The sequence below is a fragment of the Sorex fumeus genome, unplaced genomic scaffold (genome assembly GCF_029834395.1).
Source record: "Sorex fumeus unplaced genomic scaffold, SorFum_2.1 ptg000122l, whole genome shotgun sequence".
Classification (NCBI taxonomy): Eukaryota; Metazoa; Chordata; class Mammalia; order Eulipotyphla; family Soricidae; genus Sorex; species Sorex fumeus.
In genome coordinates, this window is record NW_026606179.1 from 6,225,751 (window position 1) to 6,242,113 (window position 16,363).

The 16,363-nt window shown below is 42.5% G+C and overlaps 1 protein-coding gene across 2 annotated transcripts in view; it reads left to right on the forward strand.

The window, feature by feature from the left end:
- The first annotated feature begins 44 nt into the window (after window positions 1-44).
- The window catches only part of TTC19 (tetratricopeptide repeat domain 19), a 38,863-nt gene continuing 22,544 nt past the window's right edge, over window positions 45-16,363 (forward strand). Inside the window, exons 1-7 of one of the 2 annotated variants that reach the window (XM_056135734.1) lie at window positions 45-244; window positions 364-467; window positions 6,335-6,445; window positions 7,112-7,150; window positions 8,178-8,234; window positions 8,761-8,822; window positions 14,478-14,572. In XM_056135734.1, the coding sequence (XP_055991709.1) occupies window positions 61-244; window positions 364-467; window positions 6,335-6,445; window positions 7,112-7,150; window positions 8,178-8,234; window positions 8,761-8,822; window positions 14,478-14,572 (652 nt within the window). In that variant the 5' untranslated portion in view covers window positions 45-60. Of the gene's footprint in view, window positions 245-363; window positions 468-3,760; window positions 3,907-6,334; window positions 6,446-7,111; window positions 7,151-8,177; window positions 8,235-8,760; window positions 8,823-14,477; window positions 14,573-16,363 lie in introns of those variants that run through there. The other variant, XM_056135733.1, reaches the window with a different exon arrangement.

Genomic DNA, 16,363 nt, shown 5'->3' on the forward strand with positions numbered 1-16,363 from the left:
GGGACGTGCCGGGGTCGGGTCCGGCCGGCGGGGCGGGGCGCGGCGGACGCCGGCTGAGCAATGTCCCGGCTGCTGCGTTCCCTCTGGGGCCGCGGCCTCCTGCGGGCCGGGGGACGACGCGGCCAGGTGTGCTCCGCGCGCCCGGTCCCGGAGCCGGCGGGGCGCCAGACCCCTGAGGTGGCGGTGCCGCGGGCCCGGGTCGCGCCGCAGGACCGGGGCCCGGGCCTGCTGCCACTCCTGGCAGGTGAGGGGCGTGGGCCGCGCGGGCCGGGGGCCGGGCGGTCACCTCACGCCCCTTCAGCAGCGCTGGCAGGTGAGGGGCGCGGGCCGGGGGCGGGCGGTCACCTTAAGCCCCTTCCGCAGCGCTGGCGTGGTTCTCGGAGACCGAGGAGCGGCAGGGCGTGGCCTCGGGGGCGGCGGCGGACGAGACGGAGGCAGAGATCATCCGGCTGCTGAAGCGCGCCAAGGTGAGCTTCCCGCGGCCCTGGCCGCGCTCCGGACGCTCCGCTGGGGACGCGGGGACAGCCGGGCCTTATGGCGGGAGGGACCCTGGGAGCCTCCGAGGGCTGTTCTTTCCCAGGACTTGCCGGGAACCCGTGCAGTCTCGCGTGCAGAGGAAGGTGTCGTAGGGCGTCCCTCCTCATGCAGTCAGACCTAGCGAAGTGTTTTGTAGCGGTTGTCAGCCCAGTTGGAAACGCGGGCGTTCCCCACTTCAAATCAAATAGAGTCTTGAACCGAGTGCAGCGTCCTGAAAATGCAAGTGGCTGCAGTGGTTCGGCGGCTTGGTTCTGCGCCAACCCTGCCTTTTCTCCACCTCCCGGCTCCCAGCCCCCACCCCTGCCAGGTTTCCTCTTCGCTTCTGTTTCTCACCTTTTCTGGCTGATACAACATCCACTGTTCTTTTCTGATATTGCAGTAGGATGTCGATATGCCATCTTCCCCAAACTGTTTACTTGAAGCACAATTGACATGCAGCATTCTATTAGTTTCAGATGAACCACATGATTTACTGTTTGTGTTCATTGCAAAGTGTTCATTTGCAGTGAACACAAAATAAGTCTAAGGAAGATGGGAAACATTCTTAGAATATCTACAAATTTGCATTGCTGTATTTTTTCCTAAGGCCTGTAGGCTGTGCACTATCTGTAATAAGGATTTAATTATTTTTAGGGAAGTATGATTGACAGTATTAGGTGTGCAACATCCAAAACCAAATTCCTTCCCCCCCACCCCTCAGAATTTAATTTTATTTAAAACACAGAATTACAAAGTTATTCCTAGTTGGGTTTTGGACAGACAATATTCCATCACCAGTCCTGCCACCAGTGTCAACTTCCCTCCATCAGTGTTCCCAGTTTCCCTCTCCTATCCTCCCACCCCATCTTGACAGGCACCTCCTGCAGGCCCCTTAATAGGCACCTTTTAAATTTGGTTATTAAAGTTTGGGTCTCATGATTTCAGTATTGTTGATTCTGTGGTTTGGATATTTAGCTTTATCTTTCCTTAACATCACCAATGTACCTTGACCCCATCCCTGTTGCTCCTCATCTATTACTTCTCCCCTTTTTATTCACTCTATTTCTTTACTTTTGCTCCCTATACTCTGGGGCCGAGGCATCTCCCCTTTAAACCATTACATTTTCTTCTTCAGATACTCTAAATATCTATAAGTAATATTTTGTATTTATCCTTCTCGTGGCTTACTTAATTTAATATGATATCTTCCAGTTCCATTTATGTTGCAGCAAATTGCATGGTTTCATCATTCCTTACAGCTGCATGGTATTCCACTATGCATCATATACCACATCTTCATGATCCACTAATCTTTTGTTGGACATCTAGGTTGATTCCAAATTATAACTGTTATACTGAGTGATGCAATGAATAGTGGTGTGCACATGTCCTTTGAATGAATGTTTTTCTGTCCTTGGGACAAAACCAAATTCTTTTTTCTCTTTTTATTTTCTTTTTAAAAGTTTTTATTGTATATCTGTGAGATAGACCATTACAAAGCTGTTCGTGATGAGGTTTCTGTCATACCATAATGCAACACCTATCCCTCCACCAATGCACATTTCCCACCACCAGTGTCCCCAATTTCCCTCTCACCTTCCTCCAGCCACCCCCTCGCGCAGTGCCAGGTTATTCAGTTGGGGTCAGCCACAGATAAGCACCCTACCTCCGGTACCATCTCTGTGGCCTGGTTTTTTAATCAGTGTGTGGCACCAGGTGTCACTCCCAGCAGTGCAAAATCAAATTTTTGATCTTAAATGCTCCCAACATATTCCTTCACTATCTTTTGCTAGCATCTATATCTTTCATCATCTTTTGCTAGTTTCTCATCCAGGAAACCTCATAGTAATTCTTAAAACTTGTGTTGCCTTACTTATACCACATGTTTTAAGTCCTTCAAACGCTTACAGTCCAGCATGAAATCTACCAAATCAACAATTTCTCTCAAATCTGCATCTTTTCTTTCTCTCAAGGTATTGCTGTACCATGTTGCCACAACCTACAAAGTAGTACTGTCACACCCTGTTGCCCTACTCATACTCCATTTTCATGCAATAGCCAGTGATTTTTATATATATCAGATCATACTACTTTCTTACATAATGACTCCCCACTTCAAATCAAATAGAAATTTCTTGCCACTCCCCAGTCATCTGGTAGAGTCCCTTACCTGATAGACCCTCATTCACCCAGGATACCCTCACTTACTGGCTAAAGCCCTCACTTACCTGATCATTACATCCATGCAGGAGGTCAGAGACCAAAAGAAAGAGGAACCTGACCCTTCACACCTGAGGGTCCCCAGGCTGTTGCCTCAATAATGAAATGTCATAAACTGCCACTTCCCCCTTTAGAGGAAATAAAAAGGTAAACAGGCTGTGTTATTAATTATAGCAGTAGTGTGGGTAATTTAGACTTTAAATCAACAAAGTCGTTTCTCTGGTGATGCCATGAATGGCCACTGGGAAGTGCCACATGCCCAGAGCTTGCCTGACTTGCAGGAATATAAGGCCCTGCCCTGAGGATACTCCTCATGCAACCTTCTCCTGCTCTATCTCTTGCACTTCTGACCTCCACCTCACCTATCAGAACTCTGGGCTGCTATGGCTGTTCTGGAGGCTGTGGTTCCAGCTGCTTTGTGCCTATGTGCTGCTGTATGCCAGCCTGCTCCTCCAGCTGTGGCTCTTGTGGCTGCTGCCAGTCCAGCTTCTGCAAGCCCTGCTGTGGCTCCTGTGGCTGCTGTATTTCTGTTTGCTGTCAGTGCAAGATCTGAGATGCCAACTGCAGCCTAGACCTTTAAGGTTGTAACCCCTGTGCAGCTGCTACATCAATCCCACCTCCAGTCCTCCCCAACCCTGTTCCCTCTTCCTCCCTTGTATTTCAGTCCCAGTAGATTAAACCTGTGGGCTATCCCTAACCTCAAGATAAATAATTTCAGAATGTTTATTGTTTACATATAAAAAATCAATCCACTTTGTATTGCATCCTGCAACTCTACAGGTCTTGTTTATTCTGAAAGATGTGTGTGGTGTGTGTGCACAGGGTGTATGTATCATCAGTATGTTGCATGTACATGTATGTGTCACACCTATTGGATTGCAGAGGTGAGCCAGCACACTTAACTCCTCCTCAAGGGAAGTACAGGATGGAGTTTATTTTGTTAAAATTATTTATAATATTCTCATCAAAGATTGTATTTTCAGAGGAGCCATAAATGCTTGAAGGCAAAGACAACAGGAGAAAAAGCGGGAGGTTCCCAGACAGATGTCAGAACCGTGGGACAGGCAGCCCTGAAGGCCAAGGGTGGGACAACATGGAAGGACAGACGGCATTTGAAGTCACATCACAGCTATTACCAGTCTCTGGAGCAGAAAAATCTGATCTGAACAGGTACTCACGTGAAAGCCAGAAAATGGTAGCATGGGGAGAGGACATGCAGGAAGAGCTAGTGTTAGCAGGTGGGAAGGGCTCGACGCGGCCTGGAAGACAGAAACTCACTGAGCTCCAAGCCTGGGTAACCTTCAAAATAAATGTCTCTAATGAAGTTACATTAGCAAGAAGCAGATGAAGCAGAAGGGTTTCTTGCAAGTATAAATAGGTACTGCTGATGTCCAAACTTACGGCATCAGTCAGTGTATTAGGCTCACATGGCAGAGCTGGATATGGTGAAGTTGCCAGTTCTGAAACAGAGACACATTCCCCCTTTCAGCCTATCTATCAGGAAACACCACCACCAGCATGTGCATCAGTCTTCAAAACTGAGAGGTAACATGAGTCCTATTAAATATCAGGAAAAATGTTTTCTAGAAGAAAAGAGACTGATTCATAAATTTTATGGAAAGCCCACAAAATGAGTAGAGTCGTGGAAAGGAGAAGCAATGGGGGAGGCCTCTCCTTGCTCTTCTAGTGCTGGGGGGGCTCCAGGGTCAGTCTGGAGGTGGGCAAGACAGGCACAGGAGCCTATGGACCCTAGTGGACTGACCTCATGAGCTTGTGCAAAAGTGTAAAGACCCACCTGCTCTGCTCTGGGAACTGGAGAGACCTGGAGGTCAGTGGCTATGAGGCCTGAGGGGATCCTCACGTATTCACTTTGCTGAGTCTCGGGTTTGGACATAGAAACACCAGCTGCTGTTTCCTACAAAAAAATCTTCTGGTCCAAGTTCTCATGCAACATCCAATTCTGAGGCTTTTGAAAAATAAGTGAGCCACAGTTCATGAACTCTCCCCTAAAGGCTTTATTCGAGGTAGTTGCCTGGGTGGACCTGGGTGCAGCAGTAGAATTTTTGCTCAGAATGTGTGAGGCCCTGGGTTTGATGTCTGGCACCCACTTTCCTAAAACAAAACAAAACAAAACAAAAAAAATGAGCTGCTGCCCTGCTGGTTAGAGAACCGAAGAGCAATGAGAGTATGGGGGTATGGATGGGGGCATTTGCAAGACCTCTCAGAATTGCTCCACTCTCAAGTACAGAAGTTGCTTTCAGACTTTGGCCAGAATATTCAACCCAGCAAGCAAGTGAAGAAGAGAAGTGAAGGGCTGTGTCAGAGGAGGCAGAGGGTATTCAGAGGCACTGTAATTGATGGAATGGAGGTGGTGTCATCAGTGAGAGCCCTTGAGACATAGGAAAGAGCTGCTGGAAGGAGCAGGATATCCACACATGTGTCACTGCTGTGCACACATATGTGCCATGTGTATGCATCTGTGTGTTGTGCATATTGAATATGCATGTCCTATGTAAAGCCATCTGTATGTGCATACATCTCCGTGCCATGTGTGCACATGTGCTGTGAGTATGTGCACCTGTGTAGCATGAATGAATGTACCTGTGTGCCTTGTGCATGCACCGATGTGCTTTGTGTGTATGCACCTGTGTACTCTTGTATGTGCTCCTGTGTTTTGTGAGCCTGTGTACTGTGTGTACTATGTGTGTGTGCACTTGTACGCCACGTGTGAATGTATCCAAAGGTACTTGGGAGACCATGTGGTACAAGAGATTGAACTTTCATTCTCCCTCCCTTCCTCCTTTCCTCCATTTCTTCCTTCCTTTCTTCCTCCCCCCTCCCTACCCAGGGCCTCACAAATGCAAAGCAAGTGCTCTTTCACTGAGCTGCAGCTCAGCCCTTCATTTCTTAGGAAGCTTGGTATAGCCTTTTAGGGCCTTTGCTCATGTCCTGTTATATTGGCTTATTCTTCCCCACAATTCCTTATTTGAGCCTCTTCTCTGTCCTACCTCAGTTGAACTGTCACTTCTTTGGGATCCTACTCCCATTTAGAAGAGATCTGTTATGATTTCTTTCCATTGATTTTTTTTTCTTTATAGCTTTAATCATTATTTGTGATCTAGCATATTTGCCCTACAGAGTCACTGGCAGGTTACAAGAAGAGAGGAAAGGGGATAAAGGGCAAGCAACTACCTTCTTTTTTTTTTTTTTTTTTTTTTTTTTACTTTTTTGGCCATACTTAGCGATGCTCAGCAGTTACTCCTGGTTCTGCACTCAGGAATTACTCCTGGCGGTGCTCAGGGAACCACATGGGAAGCCTGGGGATTGAACCCAGGTCAGCCATGTGAAAGGCAAATACCCTATCTCTGGCCCAGACAGCTTCCTTCTAAAATAAGAAATAAGAATTACATTCCTGCTGCTTGTATCTGTTATCCAAAATGTTATATAGCTTTCCATAGCTGTAAGGACATAGTAGAAATTTATGAACTATTTCATGAATGGCATCCCTCTGTGTACCAATAATCGTATAGCCACCTCCAATTTTATTTTCTAACACATGCATCTGTTTTTCTTACATTTAATTTTGTTTTCTTTCCAGTTGAGCATCATGAAAGATGAACCAGAAGAAGCTGAGCTAATTTTGCATGACGCTCTTCGTCTTGCGTATCAGAGTGATAACAAGAAGGCCATCACATACACTTATGATTTGGTAAGTTTCTTGACCAGTCTGAGGTACGGGTGACGAAGGGTGGATGCAAGAGAAGATTGTTAGTTTTCCTGTTCAGATTCTTGACCTTCAGCATATACTAAAACTCTTGTTTCTTGTTTTACCTAACTTGTTTATTTTTTTGTTTTGTTTTTTTTTTTTTGCTTTTTGGGTCACACCCAGCAATGCACAAGGGTTACTCCTGGCTTTGCACTCAGGAATTACTCCTGGCGGTGCTCAGGGGACCATATGGGATGCTGGGAATCGAACCTGGGTCAGCTGTGTGCAAGGCAAACGCCCTATCCGCTGTGCTATTGCTCTAGCCCATTACCTAACTTGTTTTATTTTTAAATTATCGCTGGAGATAAGAAATCTCAATCCCAGACCAAAAAGAAACAAGTATTATTAGCATTTGGTTCTTCATTGATGAGTGAATTGAGATGAATGAATAGCTTATTGATGACAAACCAAATACTTATTCTCACACCATTAGTTTGAGATTAGTTTGTAGCAGATCAGTGACATACTTTTTCTCTCTGAGAGGTGTGAATGTGTATTTGTGTGTGTCTGTGTTGAGGGTAAAAGCACAGGAAAATTGTAGTTTAAAAGTTTTGAACTAAGTAGGAAAACAGTGCTCTAAACTAAAAACGATTTGTAATTTGCTTTCAGATGGCCAACTTAGCATTTATGCGGGGTCAACTTGAAAATGTAAGTAAAGCACTTTGTAAAAACTTTGATTTGTAGAGAACTAGCTTAAGGGAACTTTGTAAGTCTGAGTACAGGTTAAGCTGCTAAGACAAAAAAACTTCAAACCAGGGGGTATTTAGTGCTCTTTAGTTTAATTTAATTTTAATTAAATACATTAAGGCTCCCCATGACGTATTCGATATGCCAGACACAGTAACAACAAAGTCTCCAATGGAGACGTTACTGGGCCCGCTCGAGCAAGGACTAATGCATTTAGTGCATTAAGTGTTCAGTGCCCCTCGTACATTGTTCAGAAGAAGCTAAACACTTAAAAAATGGGGATGGATACTTTTGCACCATAAAGTAATCAAGAAGCCCAGGTTCCCTCCAAGATAAACCCTCATATGCATAGGTGAGCATTCTTAACTGCAGCTTGCAAGATAGAAGAAAAATGGGATGAAGGGGAAACAGATGCTTATAGAATATGATTTAAAAATCATTCATGTTCCTTCTGGACCAAAACATTATTATATAAGTCAGAGCTGTTAAAAATTGATATTTTGTAACTAAATAGATTAAAGAGGAAATGAACATTAGGTACAGTTTATAGTCTCTATTATAGTGGTGTGGATAAAAAAAAAGAGAATAATTCCTGGAATCAGTTTTTACTCTTCACAGAGTAGGTTTTTTTTTTTTTCACATTTTGGGTCATACCCAGTGATGCACAGGGGTTACTCCTGGTTCATGCACTCAGGAATTACTCCTGGCGGTGCTCGGGGGACCATATGGGATGCTGGGAATTGAACCCGGGTCGGCCGCATGTAAGGCAAACACCTACCCGCTGGGCTATTACTCCAGCCCCAAAATAGTTTTTAAGAGGATCAGTTTGAGTCTGTATTCCCCTCACAAGGATTCTTTTCTCTGAGTATATGTATATATATTTGTATGTGTTTTACAAGAAATCACGTGTCAGGTTAATAGTTAGAATCTAGGATCATATAACTAATGTGACCTAAGTAAAAGAAAAATCTTTTCTTCATGTTTTTAGGCAGAAAAACTTTTCAAAGCAACAATGAGTTATCTGCTTGGAGGAGGCATGCATCAGGTAAGAAAGAAAGTTGCCTAAAATTGGGTCCTAACTGAAACAATTTAAAAAATAATCTTGTTTCCTGGGCTGGAGTGATAGTACAGCAAGTAGAGCACTTGCCTTGCACACGGCTAACCAGATTCAACTGACTGAGTTTGATCTCTGGTATCCCATATGGTCCCCTGAGTCTGCCAGAGGTGATCCCTGATTGCAGAGCCTGGAATAAACCCTAGCACCACTGGATGTAGCCCAAAAACCAAAATTTAAAAGATAAATTTTGTTTCCTAAAAATTCTGCTCAATCTCCAGCATGTGCTTTTCCTTTTATAAAAGGTGGATTTCCCCTACTCGGACCTTGTAAAAACCTGCCAGATTCTCACTGATGTAACGTCACGGTAGCTGAGGAATTCCTAGTTGTATAATTACTTAAATAAAAAAGATAAATACTTTGGTATTTAGATCAAAGTCAGTCTAGGAGTTGATGTTATAATCCATAAGGAAAGTTAATTTTTTATGTATTTCCTTCATTTTATTTTTTCTAATAGGAAGACAATGCAATAATTGAAATCTCTCTAAAGCTGGCCAGTATATATGCTGCTCAGAACAGGTAAGTGTAGTCAAAATTTATGTATGACAGCGACCAGGAGAAAAGGCTGTGGGAGAAAACTTTGATATTAGAGTATTATGTAATCGTCACTTACTTTATAATAATCTGGGTCTTCATTAAAGTTGGTGTTATTACTCAGAAGTGTGTATCTTTGAAATCTTCAAGCTTTTTTATTTTTATTCATGCTACTTCCTTTAATTTGCTAATTGAGTCGTGAAGCCCTCATAACTTTGGCTGCTCTCTGACAAAACTGAGCAGTTTTTTGTTTGAACTGAGAATGGGAGTTTTAGCTAGAATTTTAGCTCTTCCTAGAAGAAGAGAGAAGCAATGTAAAAGAGATAGAGGAAATAAATTTTGTCCTTTAATTTTTTGTGAACTATACCTGGTGGTGCTTAGGGATTACTCCTGGCTTCGTGTTTAGGGATCACTCTTAGCAGTGCTCTGGGAACCATGTGGGGTGCCATGGGTTGAATACAGGTCAGCTGTGTGTGAAGCAAACACTCTACCTGTTAGACTATTGCTCCGGCTGTTGGAGAAAATACATTTTGAAGAAGCCATTTTGCTAGGGCTGGGTTTAAGGCTTGCATGCATCCAAACCTATTTCAATCACTGGCATTATATGATCTCTGAGCACTGCAGGGTGTGACCCAAAACCCATTAGGTATAATGAGAAACCAGTTATATGGATATCTCAGTGGCTAATTCAGTGGGAACTATTTTTAAAGGATATGGAGAAGCTTTAGTAGCTAAGTTTTAGGGAGGCCAAATATCTTTTTTTTTTCTTTTTTAAGTGCAATATATTTATTTCTGCTAGAAATGTATTATCAACATTATGTAATATTTGAAACATTACATATTATTTGTAAACAGCTTAAAATTATATATTACCCAAAATTGTACATAAGTACCAATGTGTGGATATTAATTTCTTTCATTAAAAACAGTGTGGTTTTGATACATATACACACATTACACCTTTTATTATCTTACACATGTTGCTATATAATTCTTTTTTTTTTTAGTGAAGCACCATGAGGTACAGTTGTAGATTTACAAATCTTTGTGCTTGGGTTTCGGTCATACAATGATAAAATACCCATCCCTCCACCAGTGCCCATTTTCCACCACCGTGGATAATATCCCCCCCACCCCCCCCCCTCCCACCCTGCCTCTGTGGCAGGGCATTCCCTTTTGTTCTCTCTCTCCTTTTGGGTGTTGTGGTCTGCAAAAGAGGCATTGAGTGGCAAACATGTTCAGTCCATAGTCTACTTTCAACATGCATCTCCCCTCCTGGGAGGATCCTCCAAACACCCTTTATTTGGTGCTCCCTTCTCTATCTGAGCTGCCCTTTCCCCTAGATGGGAGGCCAAATATCTTAAAGAGGAGATCTTTAAGTACTATAGGAAGACAGTGCTAATTTAAAAATACTAGGTGAGGAGCCAGAGAGATAGTATAGTGGGTAGGGCCCTTGCCTTGCACACAGCTGACCCCAGTTCTATCCCTGGCACCCTATATAATCCCCTGAACCCTTCCAGGAGTGATTCCTGAGTGAGAACCAAAAGTAAGCCTTGAGCATTGCTGGGTGTGGCTCAAAGCCCCCACCCAAATTTTTTTTCAAAGCTTAAGTTGAGTCTTGGGGCTGGAGCAATAGTACAGCGGGTAGGTCGTTTGTCTTGTATGCGGCCAACCTGGATTTTGAGTCCCAGCATCCCATATGGTTCCTGAGCACTGCCAGGAGTAATTCCTGAGTGCAAAACTAGGAGTAACCCCTGTGCATCACCAAGTGTGACCCAAATAAGCAAAATAAATAAAGCCTTAAATGAATCTAAATTCTTACAGAACTATATGAGAATTCAAGAAAACAATTTTGGATGTCAAGTCAGGAATACCAATAGACTTGAAGACTTTTATTCTCTCTACATGGAATTCAAAGAAGAAACATGTAGAATATAAATAGAGAACTTTTCTACTTATTTTTTTGGCAAACTTAAGGGTGGAATTAAGACTAGGTTTTTCTTCTTTTTTTTATTGTTATCATTCTCTTTTTCATTGGTATCAGAGGTTTGGAATGACATCAAGCCTAGTGCAGTGAAAAGAATGTGCATTGAGACCAGGGTCTTGGTACTGGTCCCTGTTACCCAAGATATCAGTGTCTTCATTGCATGACCCAGCTAAGTCTCCTTGCATTTTAGTTCTGTACTAGATTAGCTAGAACTTCTCAGAGCCTTTGACTTCAAGTTTTAAACTTTAAACTTAGAGAGCATTTCAGTTTTGCTCTTTCTAGAGGAATAGGGAAGAGGACTAGATGTTTAAGGGGTATGAATTTAGAGTAAAAAGAAGTCTAGAACTAATAAACACTGGAGAGTAAGACTAATTCATTGCTTCCTAGAAATTAAAGTATGTATAGTTACCTAGTTACCATTAGTGATCTATAAGTTATTATGCACTCTTCCCAAAAGTGCTTTTTTTTTAATTTAATTTTTATTTTTACTTTGGGGCCATACTTGATGGTGCTTGAGGGCTATTCCTGGCTCTGCTCAGGGGTCGCTCCTGGTTGTGTTCAGGGAACATGTGGTATTCCATATGGGGTGCTGGGGGTCAGACCTGGGTCTCCTGCTTACATAGTATGCACCTACCTATTGAACTGTCACTCTGGTCCCTTGATTTTATTATATAAGAGAAACAAAACTGAGAAAATATGCCTAGATTCTGAGCTTAGGAAGGCTACTGTTAGGTTTGTTTGTAGACATTTTGCTCTAACTGGAGCATCTTAGAAGCATCTTAGAGCACTTCTTGCTCTGTGTCCTGGTTGAACAGGACAATCACGTCAAGATTTGGGAATGGGGAATAGAAGGGAAGCTTCTATTCTTTTAAGTAAAGAGTAGAACAATGGGGTCATTTGTTCTCCCCTGGGAAGAGATGGGCTTTGTAGTGCTACAGCTTGTCAAAATCAAAAAACTGAAGCACAGTAGCACTGTCCTCCTGTTGTTCATCAGTTTGCTTGAGTGGGCACCCATAACATCTCCATTCTGAGACTTGTTTTTACTGTTTTTGGCATATTGAATACGCCACGGGGAGGTTGCCAGGCTCTGCTGTGTGGACGGGATACTCTTGGTAACTTGCCGGGCTCTCTGAGAGGGACGGAGAAATCGAACCTGGGTCGGCTGAGTGCAAGGCAAACGCCCTACCTGCTGTGCTATTGCTCCAGCCCTAAAACAAAACAAAAACATGGCATCCTTATCCATGTATGCCTTAAAAATTACCTTTCGATTTTAATACAATTGCAAGCACTAATATCAACTGCAAAATACATAGAGAAATAAAATTAGTAGTATGAGGAATTATTTATTTATTTATTTGCATTTTTGGGTTACACCCAGCAATGCTCGGGAGTTATTCCTGGCTCATGCACTCAGGAATTACTCCTGACAGTGCTTGGGGGACCATATGGGATGCTGGGGATTGAACCCGGGTCGACCGTGTGCAAGGTAAATGCCCTACCTGCTGTACTATCACTCCGGTTCCAAGAATTTTTTAATTTTAAGAATTCATATGAACTCTCTAATGAGTAAGATACTGGACACAATTACAGATGAGCAATATTCATAGTAAACTTCAACTTGCTAATATTGCAGTACATAAAACTAAGGAGTAAATGAGGTTTTCTACTACTTCTGCACAATGATGAAAATCTATGAGTGATTGGAATTTCCCCCTCCCACATTAAGGCTAGGAAATGCATTCGCCCCTTTTTGTGCTGTGTGAACAAGCACTCAGTTACTGTCTGACTCAAGAGTGCACAAGTTAAAGGAAAAACAATTCATCTCATCAGCCCTGGACTGAGTGCTTTAAACAACAGGCACATTTTGTTTTTTTCATTTGTTGCAATGAAAATAGTCACACTCTGTTTAGTTACTTTGTGCCAGTGCAACTGCCACGGCTGACTTAGGTAGAATTCACCCAGCATTTTAGTAACTTCCATTTTCCACCTCAGTTGGCCCAGAAGCTTCACTGTCACTGTCCTCCCCTTGTTCATCGATTTGCTCGAGCAGGCCCAGTAACGTCTCCATTGGAGACTTTGTTGTTACTGTGCTTGGCATATCGAATACATCACGGGTAGCTTGCCAGGCTCTGCCATGCGGGCGAGATACTCTAGGTAGCTTGCCGGGCTCTCCGAGAACTACATTAATTGCTGAGTGTCTTCTAGTGTGGACTGTATATGAATATTTCTACGTACCATAAGCTAATAAATTCTGCTGATGAAGAAAATAATTCCAGTCATTTTAGTGAAAACTGTATTTGGAACATCTGATCTGTTAGTTCTGGTGATGGAAACTTTTGTGGCAGCAAAATTTCTCCTATGAATGGCAACTTCTTAACTTTTCCCCTGGAGATTGACTGCATTCACAAACCAATATATTCTAACATTGCTAAACATCAACAAAAATACTAGAAACAGAAAAATCTTAGTGAAAAATGTTCTTTGTTCTTTCTACTTTAATGAAAAATGGAAAAAAAAAACTAAACATAAAACTAAAGTAAGAAAACTAAGAGTTGGGGGCTGGAGCAGTAGTATAGTGAGTTGGGTACTTGTTTTGCACACAGCCGACCTGGGTTTAATCCCCTGCCCCCCATACAGTTCCTCAGACACTGCCTGGAGTGATCCCTGAGTAAAGAGCCAAGAATAAGCCCAAGTGTGCCCCCTCAACCCCCACCAAAATGGAAGAAAATTAGGGACAAAATAGTAGTGCACAGGTCAAAATTGAACTTCAACATGGAGAAGGAATTTTTGTCATGTTTCTGTGCATCTCTGCAGGAAACAGCAGTTGGCATTTGTTCTGTTTGAAGGCAGTCTCCTTGCTTGGGTGCCCTTCCCACTTGACTCAGGTTTAGGCCAACCCCCCTAGGACATTGTGGTATTTTGTCTTGCTTCTACCTAGGAATCAAATCCAGAAACTTACACCTGAGGGGCTGAGGGGCATGTCCTCTACCATTCAGCTATATACCCTGCCTGGGAGTTGTGTTTTTATAAAAGATACTTTCATCAGAGACCTACAGATTGGAAGAAATATGAAGCTAAGCTCTCAAGAAATCAAATGAAATAGAAGTAGCTGCTGTCCTTCTTGTAGGGGGACCTTAACATTCTCTTCATATTAATATGATTTTGCACAGGTGGGAGGTTTTCATGAATAGAGAAACTGACTTATTTGGGGGATGGTGGTTTGGGGTCACACCTGGCGATGCTCAGGGGTTGCTTCTGGCTCTACACTCAGGAATTACTCCTGGCACTGCTCAGAGGACCATTTCGGATGACAGGGATTGAACGCAGGTCAACTGCATGCAAGGCAATTGCCCTACATGTTGTACTATCCTTCTGGCCCAAGACTGACTTTTCTGAAACTATTGGTGGGAGGATGATGAAAACTATCATATCAGTTAATAAAACCATAGCATCATTTTGTAATCTTTAGACTAAACCAATTACTTCTCCCTCCCCCTTTTTTATAGTGATGGCAGATTCATTCTCCTTTAGAGAATAAACATTCCTTCTTCCCATTTTATACTTTATTTTTGATAATGCTCAAACCCAAATCTGGAAAATGAGGATTGAGAAGAATTTGTGAAGAGGTGAACTTGCTAATCTTTGTGTTACAGACAGGAATTTGCCCATGCTGGCTATGAATTCTGCATTTCAACTCTAGAGGGAAAAATGGAAAGAGAAAAGGAAGTTGCAGAAGACATTTTGTCAGGTAAGGAATCCTGGTCCTTGTCTTCTTATCTTCTTTTTGCTGAAGAGTGCTTTCTGCTGTCATAAAGGAAAAGTATTTGAGCTAGGGGTGGAATGAGGAGGAGTTTCCATTTTGGAAATTAATGGGATATTTTTAAAGTATCAGCAGAGGGCAGGGAATAAGATGTTTAATGATTTTACCACTTTTTAAAAATATCTACTTCGCAACATGTTCATAAGAGTTCAAATGAACTCTTGGTGGAGTAATGAAGCTGGATAATTGGAGCAGAAAGAAAGGCTTTTTATTGTATTTCTTGCTCGCAGTAAAAATGTGAAATAATTACTTTATGGCCCAGACAAATTAAGCAACACAAAGAGAATTTTCATGCTTTTGCATCTCTTCATTCTCGTATAAGTATATGCATAAGTATAAGCATAAAGAACTGTACTAGAGATCAAATGGGACAAGTACGAAGCTCTCTAGCTTGGAGCAATTGGGTTTCTTTGTGGTGGGAAGTTTTGGGAATTTTCAAACTTGACATTGCACATTTATCCAAGATCTAGTGAACGTCTTGAAATAGTTGTCAGTTGTCCCTAAAGTAATATGCCTTGTAAGAATTGTGTGCTATCAGTTGCCTCTAATTTTATTATTTTGTTTGTCTTTGGGCCACACCTGTGGTGCTTAGTGCTTACTCTTGACTATGTACTCAGGGGTCACTCCTAGCAGTGCTCGGGAGCAGTGCTGGAGATCAAACACAGGTGGGCCGCATGCAAGTCAACCTGCTGTACTATTGCTCCAGTTAACAGATTTTCTTTCTTTTCTTTACTAGCTGTTTGAGTCATAAATGGCTTTTTGGGTCTTTTCTTTTCTCCTTTTAAAAGTTTGAATCAAGTGAGATTCAAATCAACACAGTTACAAAGTTGCTCACGATTAGGTTTCAGTGGTACAGTGTTCTAACACCCATTGCTTCTCCAGTGTATCTTTCCTTTCCCTGCCACCAGTGTTCCCAGTTTCTATCCCCAATTCTCTCCCCAACAGCCTGCCTCTATGGCAGATGCGTGCAGATACTTTTCTTCTTCTTTCTTCTTTCTTTTTTCATAACGTTTTTCTGTCACTCTGGCGATGCTCTCTTTATCAAGGTCACTAGTTTTTGAATCCTTATCTACTATATGTACTTGGAGCTCTGACCCAGGTGATCACTATGTTCTACTGATCCTGGCTTCTGGAACACCTCACAGGTCACCCCTTCCTTCTCTTAATATCACAGGAGGTAGCATTTAGTTCAGCACTTGGGTCCATGCCATCATTTTTTCTTGCTTAGACACCTCTAACTATCTCTGATTTTCCTGCTTCCTTTTCTCATACAGCCTTTATTTTTCTGGATCACACCCAGCAATGCTCAGGGCTTAATCCTGGTTCTGTGCTCAGGGATCACTCTTGGAAAGGATCAGGAATCTGTGTGGTGCTGGGGATCAAACTTGGTTTAGCCACATGCACGGCAAGTGCCTTACCCACTGTGCTATCTCTCTTCACCTGTCTCATACAATCTTTTATCCTTATAGCAGGCAAAATGACTTTGTAAGAATTCAGTGCCTTTGTTTTACCTTCAGTTTCAGAATCCCTGTGTCCTACTTGAGAGTATAGTTTCCTAATATACTTGATAGTATACTTGATATATATACTATACTCGATAGTAGTGTCTTGATTCTGACATACCTCTTCTACATTATCATACTGCTGCTCTTCTAGCTCATTTAACTCTCTCCACACTTGTTTTCATGCTTTTTATATATTCCTTATATATGTATCTTT